Source organism: Myxine glutinosa, chromosome 3 (genome assembly GCF_964187855.1).
Source record: "Myxine glutinosa chromosome 3, kmMyxGlut1.1, whole genome shotgun sequence".
NCBI classification, from domain to species: Eukaryota; Metazoa; Chordata; class Myxini; order Myxiniformes; family Myxinidae; genus Myxine; species Myxine glutinosa.
This window is the reverse complement of record NC_136263.1, coordinates 139,592,011-139,614,588: the sequence shown is the minus strand read 5'-3', so window position 1 is coordinate 139,614,588 and position 22,578 is coordinate 139,592,011. Positions and strand designations below refer to the sequence as shown.

Genomic DNA, 22,578 nt, shown 5'->3' with positions numbered 1-22,578 from the left:
TTTTTGTGGGTTTTATTATTTATTTATTTTGCCTTTTTTAAGCGGTGATGCCACTTCATTATTTGGCTATGTCCTATTCGTCAAAAATGGAGAAGAAGAACCTTTTTAACCCACTGTTTAATTCTAAAGTGTAATTTTAATAAAGAATTATATTTGGTTCTGAAGGGTAATTGCAAGGGGTTCTCAAGGATAATTGTAATGGGTTTTGTTCGTTTATAGGCTTTGCCTATTTCATGTTAAAAATGCCAAACTGAAACGCCCCCTTCGGACACGGTGCGATTATTTATTTATTTATTTATTTTACATAGTTTTTTCCCCCCCCCCTTCATGCCAATTTACTATTATCCTGACCCACCTCATTGATATCCATGTTTACTTTAATAAGATTCGGTACTAATGATTGTTGCTGTTATTGGAGAACATAACTGTGTGGTCACACACACACACACTCACACGTATAAGTTTTCTCTTTCTTTTTTCGTCTACAGTTCAGCAAAACACTGGGGCATTCCGAAGTGTTGAAATTGCAGAATCTGAGGCTGCGTCGGATGTTGTAGAAGGTGCCAAATTAATTCAAGTGCCTTGCAATTTACCATTGAATTTGAATTTCAGACCTTGTGTTTTTATTTTTTGTCACCGTAAAATCTGTGTTTTTGCAGGACAGGAAATTCTTAAAATGCTCCAGAATCGGGTTGGTGATGAGAAGCTCAGTGTGCGGAAAGCAGCCCTCCAGGTTTGCTTTACATTCTGTTATTCATTCCTCCCTAATTTTATTATCGATTCCATTTCAAACATTCGAAATATATTCTGATTTTGTATATCTCTTACGATGGAGGTACCTCGGAGACATGCTGAATGGAGAAGGTGGATCAGACTCAGCATCGGTTGCTAGAGTGAGATGTGCATGGAAGAAGTTTCGGGAACTGTGTGGCGTGCTGACGAGGAGGGGAGTGTCGTTGAAGCTGAAGGGAAAGTTGTATGCTGCATGTGTGAGAAGTGTTATGATTTATGGGAGCGAGACATGGGTCATGAATGTAGAGCAGCAACGAAGGCTGGAAAGGGTGGAAATGCGAATGGTTCCGGGGATGTGTGAAGTATCGTTGAGAGAGAGGAAGACAAATGATGAATTGCGAAAGATGATGGGAATAGAGCCTGTGATTGATGCTGTGAAGAGGAACAGGTTGAGATGGTTTGGTCATGTGTTGAGGAAGGATGAAAGTGACTGGTTGAGAAGAGTGATGGAAATGAATGTAGAAGGAAGTAGAGGACGGGGAAGACCGAGAAAGACTTGGCTAAAGATGGTGGAAGAAGAAATGCGGGCAAGGGGGTTAACAAGGAGAGATGCAGAAAATAGGGCAAAATGGAGAAGATTGTCATGAGGACCGCAAGGCTAACTCCCGCTCTAGCAGGGAAAATGGCCTTAAAATGCGTTGTTGTTGTTGTTGTTGTTGTTGTTGTTGTTGTTGTTGTTGATGGAGGTAGTGAAATTATCAAAGTGGATGAAGAGATTCTGACATTCGGAAATCAAATTTCAGAATATAAACTTTCCAAAAGAAATTCTCTATTGTCTTTTTTGTGTCTATGTCTGTGATATCCATTAAATTAATTTGATATATTATGTATCCGGGAATTGTAGTTAAAAACAAGTATCCTTAAGTACGACAATAACAAATGGAACTCAATAAATGCAATAAAAACTGTAAAAATATTATTTACAAAGCTTTCAAATAAATACATTGAACTTTTTTCGGTTAATAGGAGATTGTATAGAAGTTGAGAAATTCATTAAGGACCATTTGTGAGATCACTAGCCTTGGCCTGAACATACTCGATATTGCAAGGATGTGCAACTTCTTGTTTGGACATGTCCACCTCAAGTGAACATGAGCCGGCCCATATCTCCCTGAAATTTGCCATAAATCTTTCGCATGGTCATCGACCCGATCCAACCTGGTGCCGTTCTCAAGGACGCCCAAGACTCTTGACTGCGCCATTGTGCCAATGTGATTGGCCTTTGCGCACGTGAATGTTAGCATGCGGAAGACTGGCAGCTGTGTGGTTGATACGCCCCTTAGTTTGGCATGCGTATTAGTAGTCGTAGTAGTAGTAGTAGTAGTAGTAGTAGTAGTAGTAGTAGTTGTAGTAGTAGTAGTAGTTGTTGTAGTAGTAGTAGTAGTAGTAGTAGTAGTTGTTGTTGTTGTTGTTGTTGTTGTTGTTGTTGTTGTTGTAGTAGTAGTTGTTGTAGTAGTAGTTGTAGTAGTAGTTGTAGTAGTTGTAGTCGTAGTATTTTGAGTATTTGTAATATCTTGATTTAGTGGGAAGACAAATTAATAAACTAGGTAATGTACACATAATGTGTATTTGCTGATATTGTAATAAATAAATGATAATCCCAAAAATCCTCGAGCACAGAAGGTAAAGTATATATTGGTAAAGCTATTGGAGAGTTAGGTGAGATTTCATTGCCAAATTTATCTGACTATCGAGAGAGCCGAAGTTGTGAACATATTGTCTTGCGAAGTTATTGGGGAGAAATGTCAAATCGTTACGGAAGAGGTCAGCCAGTTAAATTGTTTTTTCAGTTTATTGAACCTTTTGTTCAGTTATTGAACCTTCTTTATTTTATATTACTCGCTGTACAATCAATCATAGTCTGGACACATCAGGTGCACATCCTGATGAAGCCAGGACACATCAGACCTTCATCACGATACTGAACGTATAACCAGGATATTATGGGGCAGAGGATTAAATTTAAAATATATATATAAACGTTCTCAATATTGGTGTGTTTTGCTTCACAATCTTAATCAGTGGCTTATGATGTCGGAATCAGTTTTTATCCTTGTACAATAACAGGCCTTATTGTCCCCCGTCGCACCGCGTAGCGAAAGGGGGACTATGGTTTTCCCCTCCGTCCGTGTGTGCGTCCGTCCGTGCGTGCGTGCGTGCGTTGAAGCTTGTGAGCGGAATATCTTGAAAAATAAACGAACTACTAACTTCTCATCTGGTGTGTGGGTGTATCTACGCATAAGGAAGAACGCTATTGAAAATTGGGTCGCCACGTCAAAATCCAAGATGGCCGCCACCATGTATATCTGAACCTTGTGAGCGGAATATCTTTAAAATAAGCGAAGTACCAACTTCTAATCTGGTGTGTGGGTGTATCTAGGCATAAGGAAGAATGCTATTGAAAATTGGGTCACCACATCAAAATCCAAGATGGCCGCCGCCATGTATATCTGAACCTTGAGCGGAATATCTTGAAAAATAAACGAACTACTAACTTCTAATCTGGTGTGTGGGTGTGTCTCCAACCCATTCGCAAATATTATTGACTCTTCCATGTTTCCTGCGTCTTCCACTTTGTCAACTCACATCACTTCACCGACGGGGGACCTAGGCGTAGCGCTTGTTCTGTTTTAATCTTTCCTTTGTGTAATAATCTTCTTTTCATACAAAAAAAAAATTATTACTTTGTTCATTCATTCATTCCTTCATTTATGTGCAGTATGTTGGTTTTATTTACATAATTTAGGGGCGCTGATGCAATGCCACCTGTTGGTAAGAGCAAGAATGTGTAATTAGTTGAAGGTGCTGGCAATAACCAGTCCCATCTTTGCGAAAGACACTAGGATTTTAATGTCTACAAATGTCTACTTGGCCCCCTCCTCTTCATCCTTTACCTGTCCCCGCTCGGTCACTTAATCCGCCGTCATGGTCTCCAATTCCACTGCTTCGCTGATGACATCCAGCTTTTCATCTCCACCAAGTCCGTCTCCACCGACACCCACTCTATCCTGACAAACTGCATCACTGAAATAAAATCCTGGCTTCAAATCAACTTCCTCAAGCTTAACTGTGATAAATCTGAAATAATCATCATTGGCCCAAAAACGCTCACAAAATCCACCCATAACTTTGCCCTCAACATCGACGGTATCCCAGTATCCACCTCCCCTCACATCCGGAATCTTGGCGTCATCTTTGACCAAACCCTTTCCTTCGACAAATACACTAAACAGATCACAAAGTCAGCCTTCTTTCACCTGAAAAACATTGCCCGTCTCCGCTCATCCCTCTCCTCCACGGCTGCAGAAACCCTCATCCACGCCTTCATCACCTCCCGTCTGGACTACTGCAATAGCCTCCTCTATGGTTCACCCTCAAAAATCACCAATAAACTCCAATACATTCAGAACTCCGCTGCCCGTCTACTCACTCATTCCCGGACCCGTGACCACATCACCCCCGTCCTTTACAAGCTTCACTGGCTCCCCATCCCCCAGAGAATCCAGTACAAAATCCTCCTCTTGACATACAAAGCCCTCCATAACCTGGCCCCATCCTACCTGGCTGACCTCCTCTCCAGACACACTCCCACCCGCAACCTCCGCTCTGCTGGTACCAACCTCCTGACCCCCTCCATCCGGACCAAATTCAGATCCTGGGGGGACAGGGCCTTCTCCATCGCTGCTCCCACCCTCTGGAACTCACTACCTCACACCATCAGAGACTCCTCCTCACTCACCACATTCAAAACATCACTAAAGACCCACCTGTTCAACGCTGCATTCAACATTCAACCCACAGCATTTAACCCCTGACTATCTCTTCTCCTTCTCCCTCCTTTTGCTTTAAATATTTCCCTATTGATTCTTGTCTTGTCTTTTTGATTCTTGTCTTATATATATGCCGTATATCGCTGCTGTTTGTTTTCTTGATTCTTGTCTTTTTGCAATTGTTGTTTTCATGTATTGTTATGCATTATGTTTTCCACTCTGTCAAAGCGCCTTTGGGCTTCTGGAAAAGCGCTATACAAAATAAATGAATTATTATTATTATTACAAACAACCGGTGCTGGCAGATTAGTCCTCCAGCTTTGACGTTCTTCTGATGGATTTTCTTTGAAGTTCTTCCGATTTTCTAAACTCCATTACTTTTTCACCAGGTTTTGGTGGTTCTTCTTTGTCATGAATTATTGCCTCTCAACAAACCACAACTGGATCTGCTGCAAGAGCACTGCCGTGACCCAGCCCTGTCCGTACGCAAACAGGCCTTACAGTCCCTCACCCAGCTGCTGAAGGTTTTATAAAAGCTCTACACCTCTACACTTATACACTTTTTGTAGTCTTCTGTGTCACTTCGTGGGAGTGGAGCTGATGATGAACCGCTGCATGGAATGAATTGAAAACTGGTGGTTATACTCAGTGTTCCCGAGGATGTTTATGCAGCGAGGGAATTCATAGCCCCGGGGCATTCAGGTTGTGGAGAGGATGCAAATCCCCTCATGTAAGTGTATTGCGCTGCTCAGAAAAGAACATGACATGGTCGAAAGAAAACGGTAACATTTGAGCCACTGAAAAGTAAACGAGCCTATCCAACATGTTAATTCTTTCAAAATTCAGGCTCCAATTTATTATCCCATTGTATTTATCAAAGCTCGATGTCAGCTTTGAACATTTTGTTTAAAACTGCCACCAACACCAATGATGTACTGATTGAAAGATTACCATAGTGTGCTGAAGTCATGTTTTCACTGCACATGGTTTACTTCTCACAGGCACAGGCCCATTTGTACGGTGCTTTATATAGTACTCCACTGAAATACTACATTTGCCATATATATTATAGAAAGCACTCTGATTTGCTACAGAAATGCCCTGTGTTACAAATTTGATGCAAATCATGTCTCGTTCAAGAGTGGCTCTGGCCAATAATTCTCTTGTATGGGCCACAGCAATTTGCAATTGGGAATACTAGGGCATGCCCGTACTATATATATATCGAATCGTATCGGCTTGCGAGTACGGTGACAATCCCCCCCCTCTATTTACATGAAATGGTTTGGTCCAAAGCGAACGGCTTGCGAGTACGGTGACAATCCCCCCCCTCTATTTACATGAAATGGTTTGGTCCAAAGCGAACGGCTTGCGGAGTTTGGTAAAGAAATCGCCATAGCTCGGTAACTACTTGTCCGATTAATATGAAACCTTGAAAAGGCACATCCTCGGGTCCCCAGCAATATACCTGGCAAGTTTAAAGTATATCGGACCCGTGGTTGTCGAGAAACAGCGGTCACAGACAAATGACAAACACACAGACATACAGAGATTACTGGAATTATAGATAGACTAGGGCATGCCCGTACTATATATATATCTAAAATTATATCCCCCCCCCCCCCCCTCTATTTACATGAAATGGTTTGGTCCAAAGCGAACGGCTTGCGAGTACGGTGACAATCCCCCCCCCTCTATTTACATGAAATGGTTTGGTCCAAAGCGAACGGCTTGCGAGTACGGTGACAATCCCCCCCCCTCTATTTACATGAAATGGTTTGGTCCAAAGCGAACGGCTTGCGGAGTTTGGTAAAGAAATCGCCATAGCGTGCACAAACGCGCAGGAAAGCGAAAGAATCGCAAATTAGTTTTAATTAGTTTTAAAACATAGTTTAACGCCAACATAGTTTGCCAACGTGAAATAAATGAATACGCTCTCAAATGTGCCGTCCGAGGCAGAGTCTGTTCGCCACGTTCGGCACACGTGATAACTCGCTGCTCTCTGATTGGTTGAATCGTTTTTTGGACATAGCTCGGTAACTACTTGTCCGATTAATATGAAACCTTGAAAAGGCACATCCTCGGGTCCCCAGCAATATACCTGGCAAGTTTCAAGTATATCGGACCCGTGGTTGTCGAGAAACAGCGGTCACAGACAAACACACAGACATACACACATACACACACACACACACACAGAGATTACTGGAATTATAGATAGATAAAAGGAAATTTACTTTAACAGTGTGCAGCCAAAGCTCAGCATTATATTTTATAAGAGCTGCCAAACAGCATAACAAGCTGTTCTGCCAGAGGCAGTTTTACCAGCTGAAAATGATATACAATGTCAGCAAATACACAGTGGCACCACAGGTCACAAAATCGGCGGAACTGCCAGATCTTCCATTGATTGGGGTGTTGGCAGGACCCCTTCAAGGTTTATGAAGTGTTGAATATTGGCTTGAATAATCCAAGGAGAGGGTAAGGCACCAAACTATTCCATAAACATTCAATGCCAGTCATGTCTCTCGTGCATGAATTGGAGAGGCCCTTACTTGTATATTGGTGCATCCATTTGGCATTGGTATTCTCCGTCCGTTGGTTTAGAATTCAGAATTCCGTTCACCGATTTGCATCTACAATGATGGCTTTTTTGTTTTTCTTTGCTAGCAGTATTTATTTTATTGCAGTATTAACTGGCATTTTTACCTTGGCCCTGAAGATTTTTCTTGGGTCACATGCTCTTTCAATGTGCTCCAGTCCAGAAACCTTTTGACGAAAGTGCTCTGCTATCTCACAAATGCTTCCCTGGTACACCTGGGTTAAGCTGTTTCTACTCATTACTCGCAATATGCTGAACAAATGTTATGTCCAGCAGCCTGGCACATCTCAGCTAGATTATACTATTATGATGTGGTACGTGAAGGGAAATGGTGATACCTTGAAGACGGCATGCTTATTCTCTCGTGATGTCCACATTTTCTGAAGCTTGCACTTTGTGCTGTATTTTTAGGGTGTACGTAAATCTGGAAGGCCCCGCCCCTCGGGCACGTCCCCACCCCCTCATTCTCCTTACTCATTTTATCTTATTTTCCATACTCCCTTGACCTCTTTTCTCTCATCTATACCCTCTTCTTAATGCCACCTTCACCCCACCCATATGCGCCCTCTGTTCTTACTTAATGCATCAATGACACACTCCTAACATTATGCTCTGTTTAACAGATGTTTCCTAAGTCAGTGGCTATACAGACGTGCTGGCTCCGAAGTTTGCTTCCAGCCGTGCTGGATGTCGAGACGTCCATCCAAGAGAAGGTGCTGGAATGTTTTGATACAGTCATTATTGGAAATGTCAAGTCTTGTGAGGAGAAGGAATTGGTGGGACCACAGTGTCTTGCCTGGTCTCTCCTAGAGATATTGGCACTGCCGAAGGAGGCAGAATTGAGGTGAGCATCATTGGATATAACTAGCTTCATATAATCTAATGGGCACTTAAGTAATTTTCTTCTCAAACAGCTCATATAACCATGTTTTGTGATAGTTGCCTTATTTAATTAGTTGGAAATTAAATTATTTTGTGTTCACATATAACTTTGCAATTTAATTCAAACTTCAGTTTCCCATCGATTTCTGGGCTATCACATGCACCACCACGGGGAACTATTTTGGCTACATATGGACATACCAACATGCACAATAGCTGCATTATAGTAAGATGAAATTGTGAAGAATCTATGTGAAAACCTTGATTAAGCCGTTTGATCAATTTTGACCGAAGTGATGCCAATTGGACTTCCAAGGCAGTATGGCTGGAAGTTTATTGTTATTTCTGGGGTTTTTTATTTTTATTTTTTACTATTACTAGTGGGAATCCCCACCCTCTGGCCGCTGTCAAGGATGGCACCACCGTCAATATAGTGATCACCAGCATGAGTCACGAGGTGAGGAAAGTAACCACCTTTAGAGGCCATTTTTCCCCGCAAGCGGGGGTTGGCCTTTTTCGGGAACCGTGGTTGTTGTTGTTTTTTTGGTCCCCTTTTTGAAGCAATGTTTTACGGCCGGATGCCCTTCCTGACGCCAACCCTTTTTGCCGCTGAATATGCCGCACGTGAGGAAAGTATGTGATGAATATGCCGCACGGTAATCACCAATATTGTAATCACCGCCAAGAGGTGAGGAAACATTAGGTGAGGAAAGCGTATGATTTGCTGCTCCACCGAGTCTAGACACATCATTTGCTGCTCCACACTATAGTCCAAGATGGACAATTGTTTGAGGGTGCAGGTTCGACACGATAACAATACACCAATAATGAAGCTGTCGTAGGCAAGGCCTACAACATGCTCCATGGATGAACACTCCATGCCATATATGAATCAAAACTGAACGGATTTTCACAGAATTTGGTTTCGCCGAGTCTTGATCTATTTTAGTGACTACCATAAATGAAAACATATCGAATCGGAGTTAAAATGAGGATGTGAGGCTATCGGGAAGAAAAACTACATTTTCACCAAAGGAAATTCTCAACAATCGTAAAACACGATTTCTGCAAAAGCGAAGTATGCAGCGGTTCGTAGGTATGAAGACATTTGATGATACGAGTGAAGAAAGTGGAAACGATAAATGTTGAGCACTTAATCGTGCAGAAGCCCTTGCAGCCTGTTCTAAGGCAAGCCATTTTGAGCAGGCCAAAAAAAAGCTGAAGACCCCTGCGAGGGATAGTGGGCTGACCAGGGATAAAGCCTGTTTTTGTTTTAATTAAATATGCCGGTTGATGGTCTTCAAAAGGGGTGTTTTAACACACCCAAACACTCAGTTTTCATTCATGCACTCCCTTGGAGTTCTATAAGTATGCATGCAATGTTTGGGGCCGCTAGGTTTCATGGTTTTGGACTAATGGAGGATGCACACACACACATTGACTGACACATATTGTCTTTTATTACTATAATACATTGTCCATTTATAACGTTGTCGTACCACTTTTTTCTACCAATGTAGACCGACTCTCACACCAACTCTCACACCAACTCTCACACCAACTCTCACACCAACTCTCACACCAACTCTCACACCAACTCTCACACCAACTCTCACACCAACTCGCACACCAACTCGCACACCAACTCGCATACCAACTCGCATACCAACTCGCATACTGACTCTACAAACCAACCAATTATATCTGCTGATGCATAAAGAATAGTTTTCCATTGGCCATACTGCCATGAATATGGGATATAAACAGGGTAATATGATGTCTTTTTTGGTATAACGTGAGCTTTTCCTGTTTTGGAATGATCTTTTGACACTGTTTCCTCAGCTTGTATTTGAAGAAGGTGTGTCAAATGCTCATGCAGCGAAGTACAATCCCAGCAAACCTTGCCGGGTTCCTCTTGAGTCACACAGACTCTGAGAGAGTTGCCTCTGCCTGGATGCTTCTGGCAAAGGTGGCTGCTCCTGGTCTTCGCTTGAATAGCCACACAGTCGTCCAGCGTTGGGAGGATGCAATTAGGTAATGCTTTATTCCACAACTAGAGTGCATACAAGTACACCACCACATCGGGTTTCCGGATTTGCGGCAGGTTCGTATCGATTTAATTTCGAGATCATAATTTTATTGAAGAATTTTTAAAACCTCCGACCTACCTTAGAACATCCGCTGGGACCCCAAAACGTTCCACAGGTTTGGCGGGTCTAGCCCCAAAATTGAGGGAGTAGTTTGGGGACGGACGGTGCAGAAAATAGAGTGCAGAAAAAAAATTAGAAGTAGGTTTGAATGGTCTCATTGTTGATAAGAAACTCTCGAAAGTTTCCTCATGTTAATTTCTTTTTTGGGTAGACTTTTTACTATCCCTGACTAAACTCAACCCTGATGAAAGGAAGACCTCTAGTAAAAACTTTTTATGCCTCTGCCGACGAAGTCTCCGGAGGCATTATCTTTTCAGGTTGTCCGTCCGTCCGTCCATGATAGGTTTTCGTTTCCGCGATAACTTGAGAACGGCTGAAGGGATCCAAGTCAAACTTGGTGTAAGTATGTATAATGAGGTAAAGATGAACTGATTACATTTTGAGGTCACAAGGTCAGAGGTTATGTTCGGTTAAAAATCTTGTTACCTCGATAACTTGTCAACCAGTGCTGGATTTTGACCAAAGTTGGTACAGGTATATATACAACAACAACACAACATGCATTTTAAGGCCATTTTCCCTGCCAGAGCGGGGGTTAGCCGGTTAGGTTAGTTAAGGTTAGTTATCAGGTTCTTGTGGTCAAATGATGTCTTTGGTTTTCGCCAAACATATCTTCTGGTACTGTGGCCAAATAGCCCTACCTTTGACTCATCTGTCCAGAGCACATTGTTCCAGAAGTGCTGGTCTTTGCCTAGATGTTCATTGGCAAACTTTAGTCTTGCCCTGATGTTCTTTCTGGACAGCAAAGGTTTCCTCCTGGCACACCTCCCAAGTAGATCAAATTTGTGCAGCCTCTTTCTAATGGTAGACTCGTGCACTTTGACATCAACAGTGGCAAGAGCTATCTGTAGGTCCCGTGATGACATTCTGGGGTTCTTAGAGACTTCTTTCAGCATCTTGCGGTCTGCTCTCGGGCTGAACTTGCTGGGGCGGCCTGGCCTGAACAAGTTGGCAGTTGTTTGGAATCTTGTCTACTTGTAGATGATCTTTCGGACAGTCGAACGATTGATTTCAAATTGTTTGGAGATCTTTTTAAATCCCTTCCCAGACTCGTAGGCATCTATAACCTTCTTTCTGAAGGCCTCAGAGAGCTCTTTTGATCTAGGCATGGTGACGCTGCACACTTCAACAACAAAGAGCAAACCAAACTAAATGTCTGAGGTTTAAATAAGACAGGTTCCTCCAAGATCCTCTCTAACAATGTTCTAATCATTTGCACCTGAGCTGGTGCACCAGATTCAAATTTTAGGTATTTGAAGTTGTGATAAATGTAGGGGTGCACTTACTTTTTCCACATGCTAAATTTGCATTTATGTTTATTTAAATTATACAATGGACTACAAAATGTAAATGTTTCATGATATTTGTTATATTATATCACCTTTATCTATCAATATTGTTGAAATGAAGATCAAATAGCTGTATGTTTAAATATGTTGAAAAAGTCAAAACTTTACATGCGGTGTACTTACTTTTTCACGTGACTGTATATCATGATGAAAAGATGAACTGAGTAGATTTCTGCGTCAAAGATCAGAGGTCATGTCAGGTAAAAATTTAATACTTGAGAACAGCTAAAGGGATTGAAATCAAACTTTGTGCAAGTATGTAATAATGTGAGCGGAGGCATTTCGGTCAACGTCGCGACGCCAGAGTGTCATTCTAGTTTTAAATCTACTTGCCTGTTTTTGTTTTTCTCCCTACTTTACTTGTGCTTGTATTTGTACTTGTACTTTGGCTGTCTCTTCTGCTCCATTATTGTTGCTATTGACTTGCATTATTCAGGTTCCTTGCACTCTTCAATGAAGCTAATGTTGAAGGACAATATCATGGGAGAACATTTATACAAGACGTAATTTGACTTATTCAAACAGCAAATTAATGTACACAATATATTACCAAGACTTTTTGGAATATAAATGAAGTAGGCAAAGTGTAGAGTGATGAGATTTATTCTGGGTCTCGGATGAGCGGCTGAAGGAGACAGGACTTTTTACATTAGAAAGAAGGCAATTACAAAGGGGTCTTATGAGTCCCCTACCGGTGTACACCGGAGGGGACTATAGGTTTGCACTCCGTCCCTCCGTCCGTCAGTCTGTCAGTCCGTCACGCAAAGAACAGCTTTCTGGACTTTTTTTCTAAACGCTTAATGCTAATGATTTCAAACTTGGCACATGGTTTCCTCATGATAAGTTACAGATCAAATTCGAACTTCACGACGTTTCGATCATTTTTGACGACGTTATGGCACTTCGAACTTTGGGAATTCTGATAATTCTGATGATCCTTAACTCAGTGCCATTTTAAGCTTTAATTTCCTTTTAAAAAGATTTTCTCTGCAATAATAGGACCGATTGAGATCAAATTCTCACCGTAGGGGGGACTCGGTCTGTAGAATATTTTAATGGTAATTATGACGTCACAGGTCACGTGGTTCGGCCGCCATATTGTTTTTCGTGAAAATACGAAACCCCTTTTTCTCTGCAACGGCTGAACAGATCGTGGCCAAACTTTGCAGGCAGAATCGCATACCCATGACGAACAAAAAGGTCAGCGAGAATGACGTCATGCGTCACATGGTTTCAGAGTTATGACGTTTTTAAGCATGAACCTTTAAAACCGAGCTCCTCCCTCATTTTTGATCCAATCGAGGGGAAACTTCTCAGATCTGTTCAGCATTTCAGTCTACTAAAATGTCCTTTTGGAATTTGCGATAGGGCACATGGTTTGGCAGATATCGTTAATTAAACGAAAATATAAAAAAAGAATGGATATCTCTTGAATCACTAGTACCTCAGACCGTGAGTTGGTAATTATATAATTCACACAGTGCAATACGTGCAGGCTGCTCCACGGAGTGACCTTGCGGGCTTATCAATGAGGCGAGGCGTGACACATGTGTCTCAGCATACCTCAGATCAAGTTTGAAAACCAGCATCAACCGTGCATAAATTTGCATATTCGATCATTTTTGACAAAGTTATGGCACTTTGAACTTTGGTAGGGGACATGTATTGCAGCGCAATACTCAGAATGCTTGTTGAGATGGTTATAAAGGATATCAGAGAAGATAAGTGCTGAAGGGATTTTCACCAGAATGGAGAGTAACAGGACTTTAGGGGCACAGTTTCAGAGTAAACAAGATGAGAATTATGGTTGAAGTAAGGTGGGGGGATCTTCTCCCTCAGAGGTAGTAAATACATGGAATAGTCTCCCTGCAAATGTAGTGTCAAACACTTGGACTTGGAATCACAAAATCACAGACTGTTCAAACACTTGGAATATGGTTTCTGTTTTCTACCATCTTTTCTCCAACATTACTCCCTCTGCTCTCTCAGTTCTCTGACCCTCTCAGTAACTCCAGGATGCACAAGTTCTTTCCTTAACTCCTACCTGGTTAAACTTCCAAATTCCAGTCTGCTTGCACACCTCAACTCATTTATTCCTCACCTCTCCCATCTGTGGAACCAACTTCCAGTCGCTGTTGTGTCTCTCTACCTCCAGGGCTTCAAGTAAACATTTCCCTGCCATCTCTTGTCCTCTCCAATTCTGTTCCATCCTTTGAATTTTTTTACCCCCATTAACTTCTCTTATCTCAGCCATTTTACTCCTAGTTTGTTTCCTCCTTTCCTCTCCCTTCTCTTTTCCTGTTTGTACATTCCCTTGATGTTTGGCCCACTGTCAGTTCCACCTTGCCCTTCCATGATGCTTGCTCCTGTAAATTAAAGAAAAAGTCTATCCAGGTGTGTTATGATAGACCTGGGCCAAATTGCTTTGCTCGCTGACACTGTAAGAAGGTAGAATAAATGAGGGTGTAAAAAGAAGCATCGGTGGACGTTTGTGCTGCAATCGTCTGCAGAAAGTGTGTTGGGTGTTGCATGGTTTACACCCCTATAGATTTGTTGTTCAATTACATTTAGTTAGGGTTCTCCACACACCTGACGTTTTTCGCTACCGCCAGTCTCGCATGGCATGCCCTCGACGTACGACGCAAGGGATGTAACTCATCATCCATGCCATTGAAAAGGGATGTAACTGCCATTTTCTTTCTCTATTAGCCCTGTGCACGTCATTTTGTTCCTGCGATCCCTTGTTTTTCTCTGTGCGTTGTCAAACCCGTGGCCATCGATTGGGTTTAATCAAAATAAGACCAATTACTGCACTGTAGTTACAAGAAGGTATAAGTTACAAGAAGGAAGAAGAAAGGAAGAAGGAAGTTACAAGAAGGTTGCACACCTGGTGTTGGCTTAGCGGTTAGGGTGCCGGCTTGGGATCCTAGGATCCTGGGTTCGAATCCCAGTCGATCGCTAAATTAACACCAGGGGGGTTGACTCAGCCTGTCATCCTTCCGAGGTCGACAAATTGAGTACCAGCTTGCTGGGATGAATGATCACGGTGTGTACCCCGATTTAGAATAGGTACACCGTATCCCTGCGCATCGTAAGAGGCGACTAAGGGTTGGCGTCAGGAAGGGCATCCGGCCATAAAAACATTGCCTCAAACAGGGAACCATGATTGTCATGGGGCCCGCAAGGCTAACGCCTGCTCTAGCGGGGAAAATGGCCTTAAAACGATCATTCATTCATTCATTCAGTTACAAGAAGGAAGCAGGACATTAACAATACACACACGCATATGTACACGCACGTACACACACGAACACACATGTACACACATGTACACACACGTACACACATGTACACACACGTACACACACGCACACATAATACACACGCACACATAATACACATACACACATGTATACACACACATGTATACACACGCATGTCTGCACACATGTATACACACATGTATACACACACATATATACACACACACATATACACACACACACACATATACACACACACACATATACACACACACACATATACACACACACATATACACACACACATATATACACACACACATACACAAACACACACTTTTTTTTCTTTTTTTTCTGTTCCTCACAATTCTGTCTCTCTCTTATTCACACACACATATAAACATATACACACACACACACACACACACACATATATACACATACACACATACACATACACACATACATATACATCTTGTTTTTTTTGTTTTGTTTTTCCCTCACAATTCTCTTATGATTTTCAATTCTTATTTCAAAATGCATTTAATTAATTGTACAGTATTGGTTGTTCCTAAACTTACATATAAATAATTTAAAGGATTGCTGTAAATGATGTTGCACAAGACTTTGCACACACACATGTACGCACATAAATACACACATAAATACACACACATACACACACATTGTATATTGTGTATATATATATATATATATATATATATATATATATATATATATATATATATATATACATACACATGTACATATAAACACTCATACATAGATATAGTATGTACTTGGAAGTACATGCAAAAGCTATTTTATATTTGAAGTTATAACGACCTATAAGCAATTGACCGGTTTTCCAACTGCCCAGATCATCAGCTAGACACCGTTTTTCATCGAGGTTTTGATCCCTTCAGCCCAGAATGTCTCCAAATGGCAGATTCACAACCCTGACTGCAGGTCCACATCAGTAGATTATTCAACATCATTGGACCCACAGCCTCAAAGTTGTGTTCAGGCAGTTAATCAACACAGCAATGCAATATCCTTATTCAGACTTGTATAATTACCACTTTTATTTAAAGTATTAACACAAACTAATAACTTAAATCATAAATCACTTCATATAACAATATACTAAGCGATAAATACTCCACCCGACAGACATGTCCATTACACAGCACCTCCATCCACTCATCGACTCAAACTACCATTCACAACCGATTCCCCCATGTTGCACTGTGTATCCTCGCAACCAACAACTAATCACATTAATGCTAACTTATAATACATTTTATACATATTATTTTTTACCTAAATACCTCCATTATTTAATTATTATATCAATTGCAATGCAATAGGAAGCGACTTATGACGAGGAACGTATGTGCTATTTCCTATGTGGTACTCGTGAAAGTAACTATCAATGCCTAACTCTTAATAAAACCTTCACATAAAACTTTTTACTAATCACATCTAAATTATTAGCAGCCTTATCCGCTGGAGCTATGATGTATCTATCATGCAGATCCTGAATATCTTTACGAACACTCGGCTTGTTCAACACTGTTTTAGACCGACCCATTGAAAGCAAGCCCCGACCACTAAAAAACTTAATCCTATTTTCCAGGACTTCCACAACTCTCTTAACCCATGCATTAAAACTGTTTACAGATAACTTAAACCTGGTGCACATTCTGTTAACAAAATTAGAGAAAGAATCTACGATTGAAGACCTAATGCAGCTCCAAGGTTGAGTTTCTGGTTCCCTATGTTTGTCTCCCATTTTCATCAGATCCCTAATTTCACTGTTACTAATGATATTCAAATCCCCAGAAACTACGTGTCCACATGGACCATACAAAAAAGGGGACGATGAACATGAACATGTCGGTCTCCAAAATGTCGGTTACCATATCTATACAAAGAGTTTTTAAATAAATTTACTGTAATTGAATAAGGATTGTCCGATGGTCTTGGTGAAGGTGAAATAAATATTTAATGGGGCTCGCTCCCTAACTTTATTGGGTAATAAATTCTCTATACTAGTATCCCTAAAAATAGAATGAAGACGAAGCTTATCTACCTGTTTACTAGAAAAATCACAAATGAAGAACTAGTAGATCCTATCAACTTTGGGATGAGACTTTTGTAAGAACCCTGCTACAAAAAGCTTCAAACGAAAACGAACACGTCATATGAACCTGCTAAACTCCGGAGAATATTAGCTTTGACTTGCTTGGAACATGACCTCAGAAGATCATAAAAATCATAAAAAACCTTTCCTTCATGAAAACCTTTAAGTTTATCAATTATCTCTGACATTTCCATTTTTGGAGCTATATGACCCTGACTACGATGCTCATGACCTCTGGGGCTCCTTCTGATTTGGATTAGCAAAATACTCATTACCGGAATCATTACCTAGATAAACTGACCCAGTACCTTGTACCCTATCATCAAGGCCCAAAGGATAGACCTCGCATTGGGTCCTAATCCAAAAGCCTTCTTTGTGCTCTAGCTCAACATTATACTCCTCTATATTATCAAAATCATTAACATTAACTGAATCTATAACCTGAATCGAACAACGACTGAAATCATGCCCAACCTCATTGAAATTATTATATAAATACGAGTATGTCTTGATACCAGACAATAATAATAATAATAATGCATTTATTTTATATAGCGCTTTTCAGGAAGCCCAAAGACGCTTTGACAGAGTGCAAAACATAATGCATAGCAAAACATAAAAACAATTGCAAAAAAAGAAGAATCAATAGGGAAATATTCAAAGCACAAAGGAGGGCGAAGGAGAGGAGATAGTCAGGGGTTAGATGCTGTGGGTTAAATGTTGAATGCAGTGTTGAACAGGTGGGTCTTGAGTGATGTTTTGAATGTGGTGAGTGAGGAGGAGTCTCTGATGGTGTGAGGTAGCGAGTTCCAGAGAGTGGGAGCAGCGATGGAGAAGGCCCTGTCCCCCCAGGATCTAAATTTGGTCCGGATGGGGGGGGGGGGGGGTCAGGAGGTTGGTACCAGCAGAGCGGAGGTTGCGGGTGGGAGTGTGTCTGGAGAGGAGGTCAGCCAGGTAGGATGGGGCCAGGTTATGGAGGGCTTTGTAGGTCAAGAGGAGGATTTTGTACTGGATTCTCTGGGAGATGGGGAGCCAGTGAAGCTTGTAAAGGACGGGGGTGATGTGGTCACGGGTCCGGGAATGGGTGAGTAGACGGGCAGCGGAGTTCTGAATGTATTGGAGTTTATTGGTGATTGTTGAGGGTGAACCATAAAGGAGGCTATTGCAGTAGTCCAGACGGGAAGTGATGAAGGCGTGGATGAGGGTTTCTGCAGCCACGGAGGAGAGGGATGGACAGAGACGGGCGATGTTTTTCAGGTGAAAGAAGGCTGTCTTTGTGATCTGTTTAGTGTATTTGTCGAAGGAGAGGGTTTGGTCAAAGATGATGCCAAGATTCCGGATGTGAGGGGAGGTGGATACTGGGAAACCGTCGATGTTGAGGGCAAAGTTATGGGTGGACTTGGTGAGCGTTTTTGGGCCAATGATGATTATTTCAGATTTATCACAGTTAAGTTTGAGGAAGTTGATTTGAAGCCAGGATTTTATTTCAGTGATGCAGTTTGTCAGGATAGAGTGGGTGGCGGTGGAGATGGACTTGGTGGAGATGAAAAGCTGGATGTCATCGGCGAAGCAGTGGAATTGGAGACCATGACGGCGGATTAAGTGACCGAGGGGGGACAGGTAAAGGATGAAGAGGAAGGGGCCAATAACTGAACCTTGGGGGACACCTTGGGGGAGGGGAGCAGTGGGGGATTTGCAGTTATTGATGGAGATGAACTGACGTCTGTCAGAGAGGTATGATTTAATCCAAGGGAGGGCAGTGCCGGTAATGTTAAAGGTGGTTTCAGGTCGGGTGAGGAGGATGGTGTGATCGATGGTGTCAAAGGCGGCGCTGAGGTCGAGGAGGATGAGAATGTTGAGGTTGCCAGCGTCAGAGGAGAGGAGAAGGTCGTTGGTGATTTTGAGGAGAGCAGTTTCAGTACTGTGGTTGGAGCGGAATCCGGATTGGAATGTTTCATACAGGTTATTGGCAGAGAGGTGATGTTTGAGTTGAGTGGCTACAGCGCGTTCCAAAACCTTTGACAGAAAGGGTAGGTTGGAGATGGGTCTGAAGTTATTTAGGGTGTCAGGATTTAGTCCAGGTTTTTTTCAGAATGGGGGTAACAGCAGCAATTTTGAGGGATGGTGGGACGATGCCTGTAGACAGGGAGGAGTTTATTGTTGCAATGATAAGTGGAGAGAGAGCAGGAAGGGAGGCCTTGACAAAGCTGGAGGGGATGGGGTCAAGAGTGCAGGTGGCAGTTTTCATTCCGATGAGGAGTTCAGAGAGGTCAGTAGGGGAGACTGGGGAGAATTGAGACAGGGGATGGCAGGATAAGGGGGGGGCAGGTGGTTTGAGGGGGAGCGGGTGCGGCGGTGGTCAAGCTGTTGTAGGTGTTTTCAATTTTGCGTTGGAAGAATGAAAGGAAGGAGATGCAGTTGTCTATTGTGAATGACTGGGTGGTGGTGTTCAGGGGGCTGAGGAGTTTGTTTATTGTAGAGAAGAGTGCTTTTGGGTTTCCGGAGCCAGAGTGGATAATTTGAGAGTAGTAGGCGGAGCGGGCGCGGGAGAGGGCATCTTTATAGTGTTGTATGTGGTCCTTGTAGGCCTGGGAGTGAACTGTGAGACCTGTTTTATTGCGGAGTCTTTCAAGTTGGCGAGCACGAGTTTTCATCAGGCGGAGTTCAGGGGTAAACCAGGGAGCAGAATGGGTGAAAGAAACTGTTTTGGTTTTTATAGGCGCAAGTTGGTCAAGGCAGGAGGAGAGAGTGTGGTTGTAGTAGTCAGTGAGGTCAGAAGGGGTGTGGAGGTCAACGAAGGGAGAAGTGGACATTTTTTCAGAGAGGGTCGATGAGAATGAGGTAGGTGAAAGAGCGTTTAGCTTACGGAAGTTGATAGTGCGATAATGCCTTGGTGCTGGGGTGGGGATGTTGATGGTAAACAGATACAAACAAACAATACAATAGACCGACAGTATGTCCATTCAAGCGCTGATGTAAACATTGAGAAGTTTGACCAACACATTGCAATCTACAATCTCCACAAGTGAGAAGATGAATAACGTACTTTGATTTACATCCTAACAAAAGTCTTACCTGTCACATGACAGGTAAAAGTTTCACAAGGTCTAAAAACTTTACAGCACAAACATCTAGAGGAATTACACTTTTTAAAACAGCTTTACAATTACTTGACAACACATACTGATTAATTCTGACACTGTATATTGTATGTTGTAAAATTGTTATATGTCGTCTTATGTTCGGCTCCTTCGCGAATCAGTGCCTGTTGCCTCTGTGTAGGATTTATTTACTGAATTTTCTGAATTAAATGTTGATTGAAAATGTTTTGTTGTGAATCGTTATTATTATTAGGTCCCTTGTTTAATCCAGCGGGTGTCACATTCTTGCTCTGTTGTCTTAATAAGGGGGAAACCCCACCGGAGTAGCAAAGCCATTGACTTGGGTGGAAACTGAGATCCTGTCTTTGAATTTGGCCAATCGGACTGTTCGACCCACCCTGACGCCTAATGCCTGACGGGTCTCGTACCCATTACAATACTGTTTGTTTTGTGTTCGAGCCAAACTATTCCTTTATCAGAATTTTTTTTTTACCAATATATAATGTGTTCTTTTAACAACAAATGGTTGTGATCGGTGGGTTTTTCGGTGTTTTTTCTTTTCTTTCTGTAAACATTTAAGCAGAGGACTCTGTTTATTGGTGCTGCCTTCCCTTCAATTATTTATTTTTCTACTAATATTTTTCCAGCACTTCCACTTTTCATTTTGTGGGGGATTTTGTGCCTGCTTTTATGATACAGTATACTTTCCTCGCAACATCCCTACCTCTTTTGTGCATAAATAAGCTTGTGGCGATAGTTGGTGTAAGATTTGTTCTCGGCTTGCGTTGTCTTGTCTGGGCCCATCGTGAATTGTGCCCATGTTGGAGATGTAGGGTTGTGCTGTTGTTTACTGCATAAAAACATACCTGCATAGTGGGAGGCGGATGTATGTGTGCCCAGAAATTGATTAAGAAATTATTTTCCGATCATTATTTTTTTATTTTAATTATGCATTGAATCAATTATTGTACACCACTCCTTCCCAATACCGTCTCTATGTGCTGCACGGCGGCGGCGCCCCGGCGATACCGCACTGGAGAATATTTATTTATTTGGCATTGGGGCGGTGTACTTTGAATGCATCTGTACTTGTCATTGATCATTTTAAAGCTTTGGACTTAAAATAGCTTCAAATGCATCTGGTGGCCTTTTTATTCGTTATTTCTCTGAAGAGCGATCACCGACCCACATTAGTCGTGTGCAGTGATTTTGCTTTCAACCTTTTTATGCCTCCGCCCCCGAAGTTGGCCAGGGGCATTATGTTTTCGGGTTGTCCGTCCGTACGAGCTAAACCTCGTTTTTCTCAGCAACCACATGTCCAATTGAGATGAAGCTTTCAGGGTAGGAGTGACACCCATGCAGAATGTGTTTATGATAATTGTGACATCATAGGTCATGTGGTATCGCAGCCATCTTGGATTAAACGCAAATAATTTAAAAAATATTTCTCGGAAACCACTGAATTGAAAAATTTGAAACTTGGCACATTGTCAAGTACTCCCAATGGGGAACAAAAGCATGCGAATGATGACGTCAAAGGTGAAGATGTATACCGGCCAAAAATGTTTTATTAGAATTCCTTATCCTAAAAATCTGAAATTGCATGCAAAATTGCAAAAATCCATGACCCATTTGTATTGAAATATTACATTTATGACATCATAGGTCACATGCTTTGGCAGCCATATTGGATTTAACCTAAAACCTTAAAAAACACCTTCTCCCAAACCACCAAATCGATTGACTCGAAACTTTACATGTGTCATTGACGAGGCATGGCGAATAAAAGATTATAAAGGAAAACATCATTGGTCACATGGTGTGGCAGCCATTTTCATTGAAGGAAAATATTAAATAATTATACCTCCAAAACCTCACCCTATCGATGCGAAATTTTACAAATATCAGCTAACAGCACTGTTGCATGTCGTTTGAAAATGATGTCGTACTTCGCGCCGTTTGGCAGCCATCTTGGATAGAAAAAGGAATCTTATCCGATCAACACGAAACTTCACAAACGTGATCCCCTACCCATACATATGCAGAGTGTACATTTTTAAGGTCATATGTCACGTGGTATGGCAGCCATATTAGCTTTAAACCCGATATTTAAAAAAAATCCCTTCTCTCAAACCTCTTCACCGATCGAAGTGAAACCTATCATGGCTGGTGAAAATGTGATACTTGAAAGCAGCTGAAATCAAACTTGTTTATTTTTAGGACAGTGAACGAGGGCATCTACCAGTTGTGGGACTATGCGGAGGCATATTCACGACAGTCGCATTGCTCTAGTTAAATTTATATTCTTATTACTGTCATGTCTACAACACTATCTCTTGCCCTGCAGCGCTGCAGATGTGCCAGCCTCCACCCTGTGCAACATGCTGACCATTTTGGGTGCCATGGCAAAAAGCATGACTTGTGACGTCCGCTCACAGATCATGGGTAATTTATGCCTTTTGC

The 22,578-nt window shown here is 41.9% G+C and overlaps 1 protein-coding gene across 3 annotated transcripts in view; it reads left to right on the top strand.

Annotated features, from left to right (window-relative positions):
* The window catches only part of NCAPD3 (non-SMC condensin II complex subunit D3), a 181,100-nt gene that overhangs the window by 61,146 nt on the left and 97,376 nt on the right, over positions 1–22,578 (top strand). For 2 of the 3 annotated variants that reach the window (XM_068110012.2, XM_068110015.2), the window contains 6 exons: positions 489–560; positions 660–733; positions 4,952–5,086; positions 7,788–8,008; positions 9,889–10,080; positions 22,463–22,560. In XM_068110012.2, coding sequence (XP_067966113.2) covers positions 489–560; positions 660–733; positions 4,952–5,086; positions 7,788–8,008; positions 9,889–10,080; positions 22,463–22,560 — 792 coding nt within the window. The remainder of the gene's footprint in view (positions 1–488; positions 561–659; positions 734–4,951; positions 5,087–7,787; positions 8,009–9,888; positions 10,081–22,462; positions 22,561–22,578) is intronic. The other variant, XM_068110014.2, reaches the window with a different exon arrangement.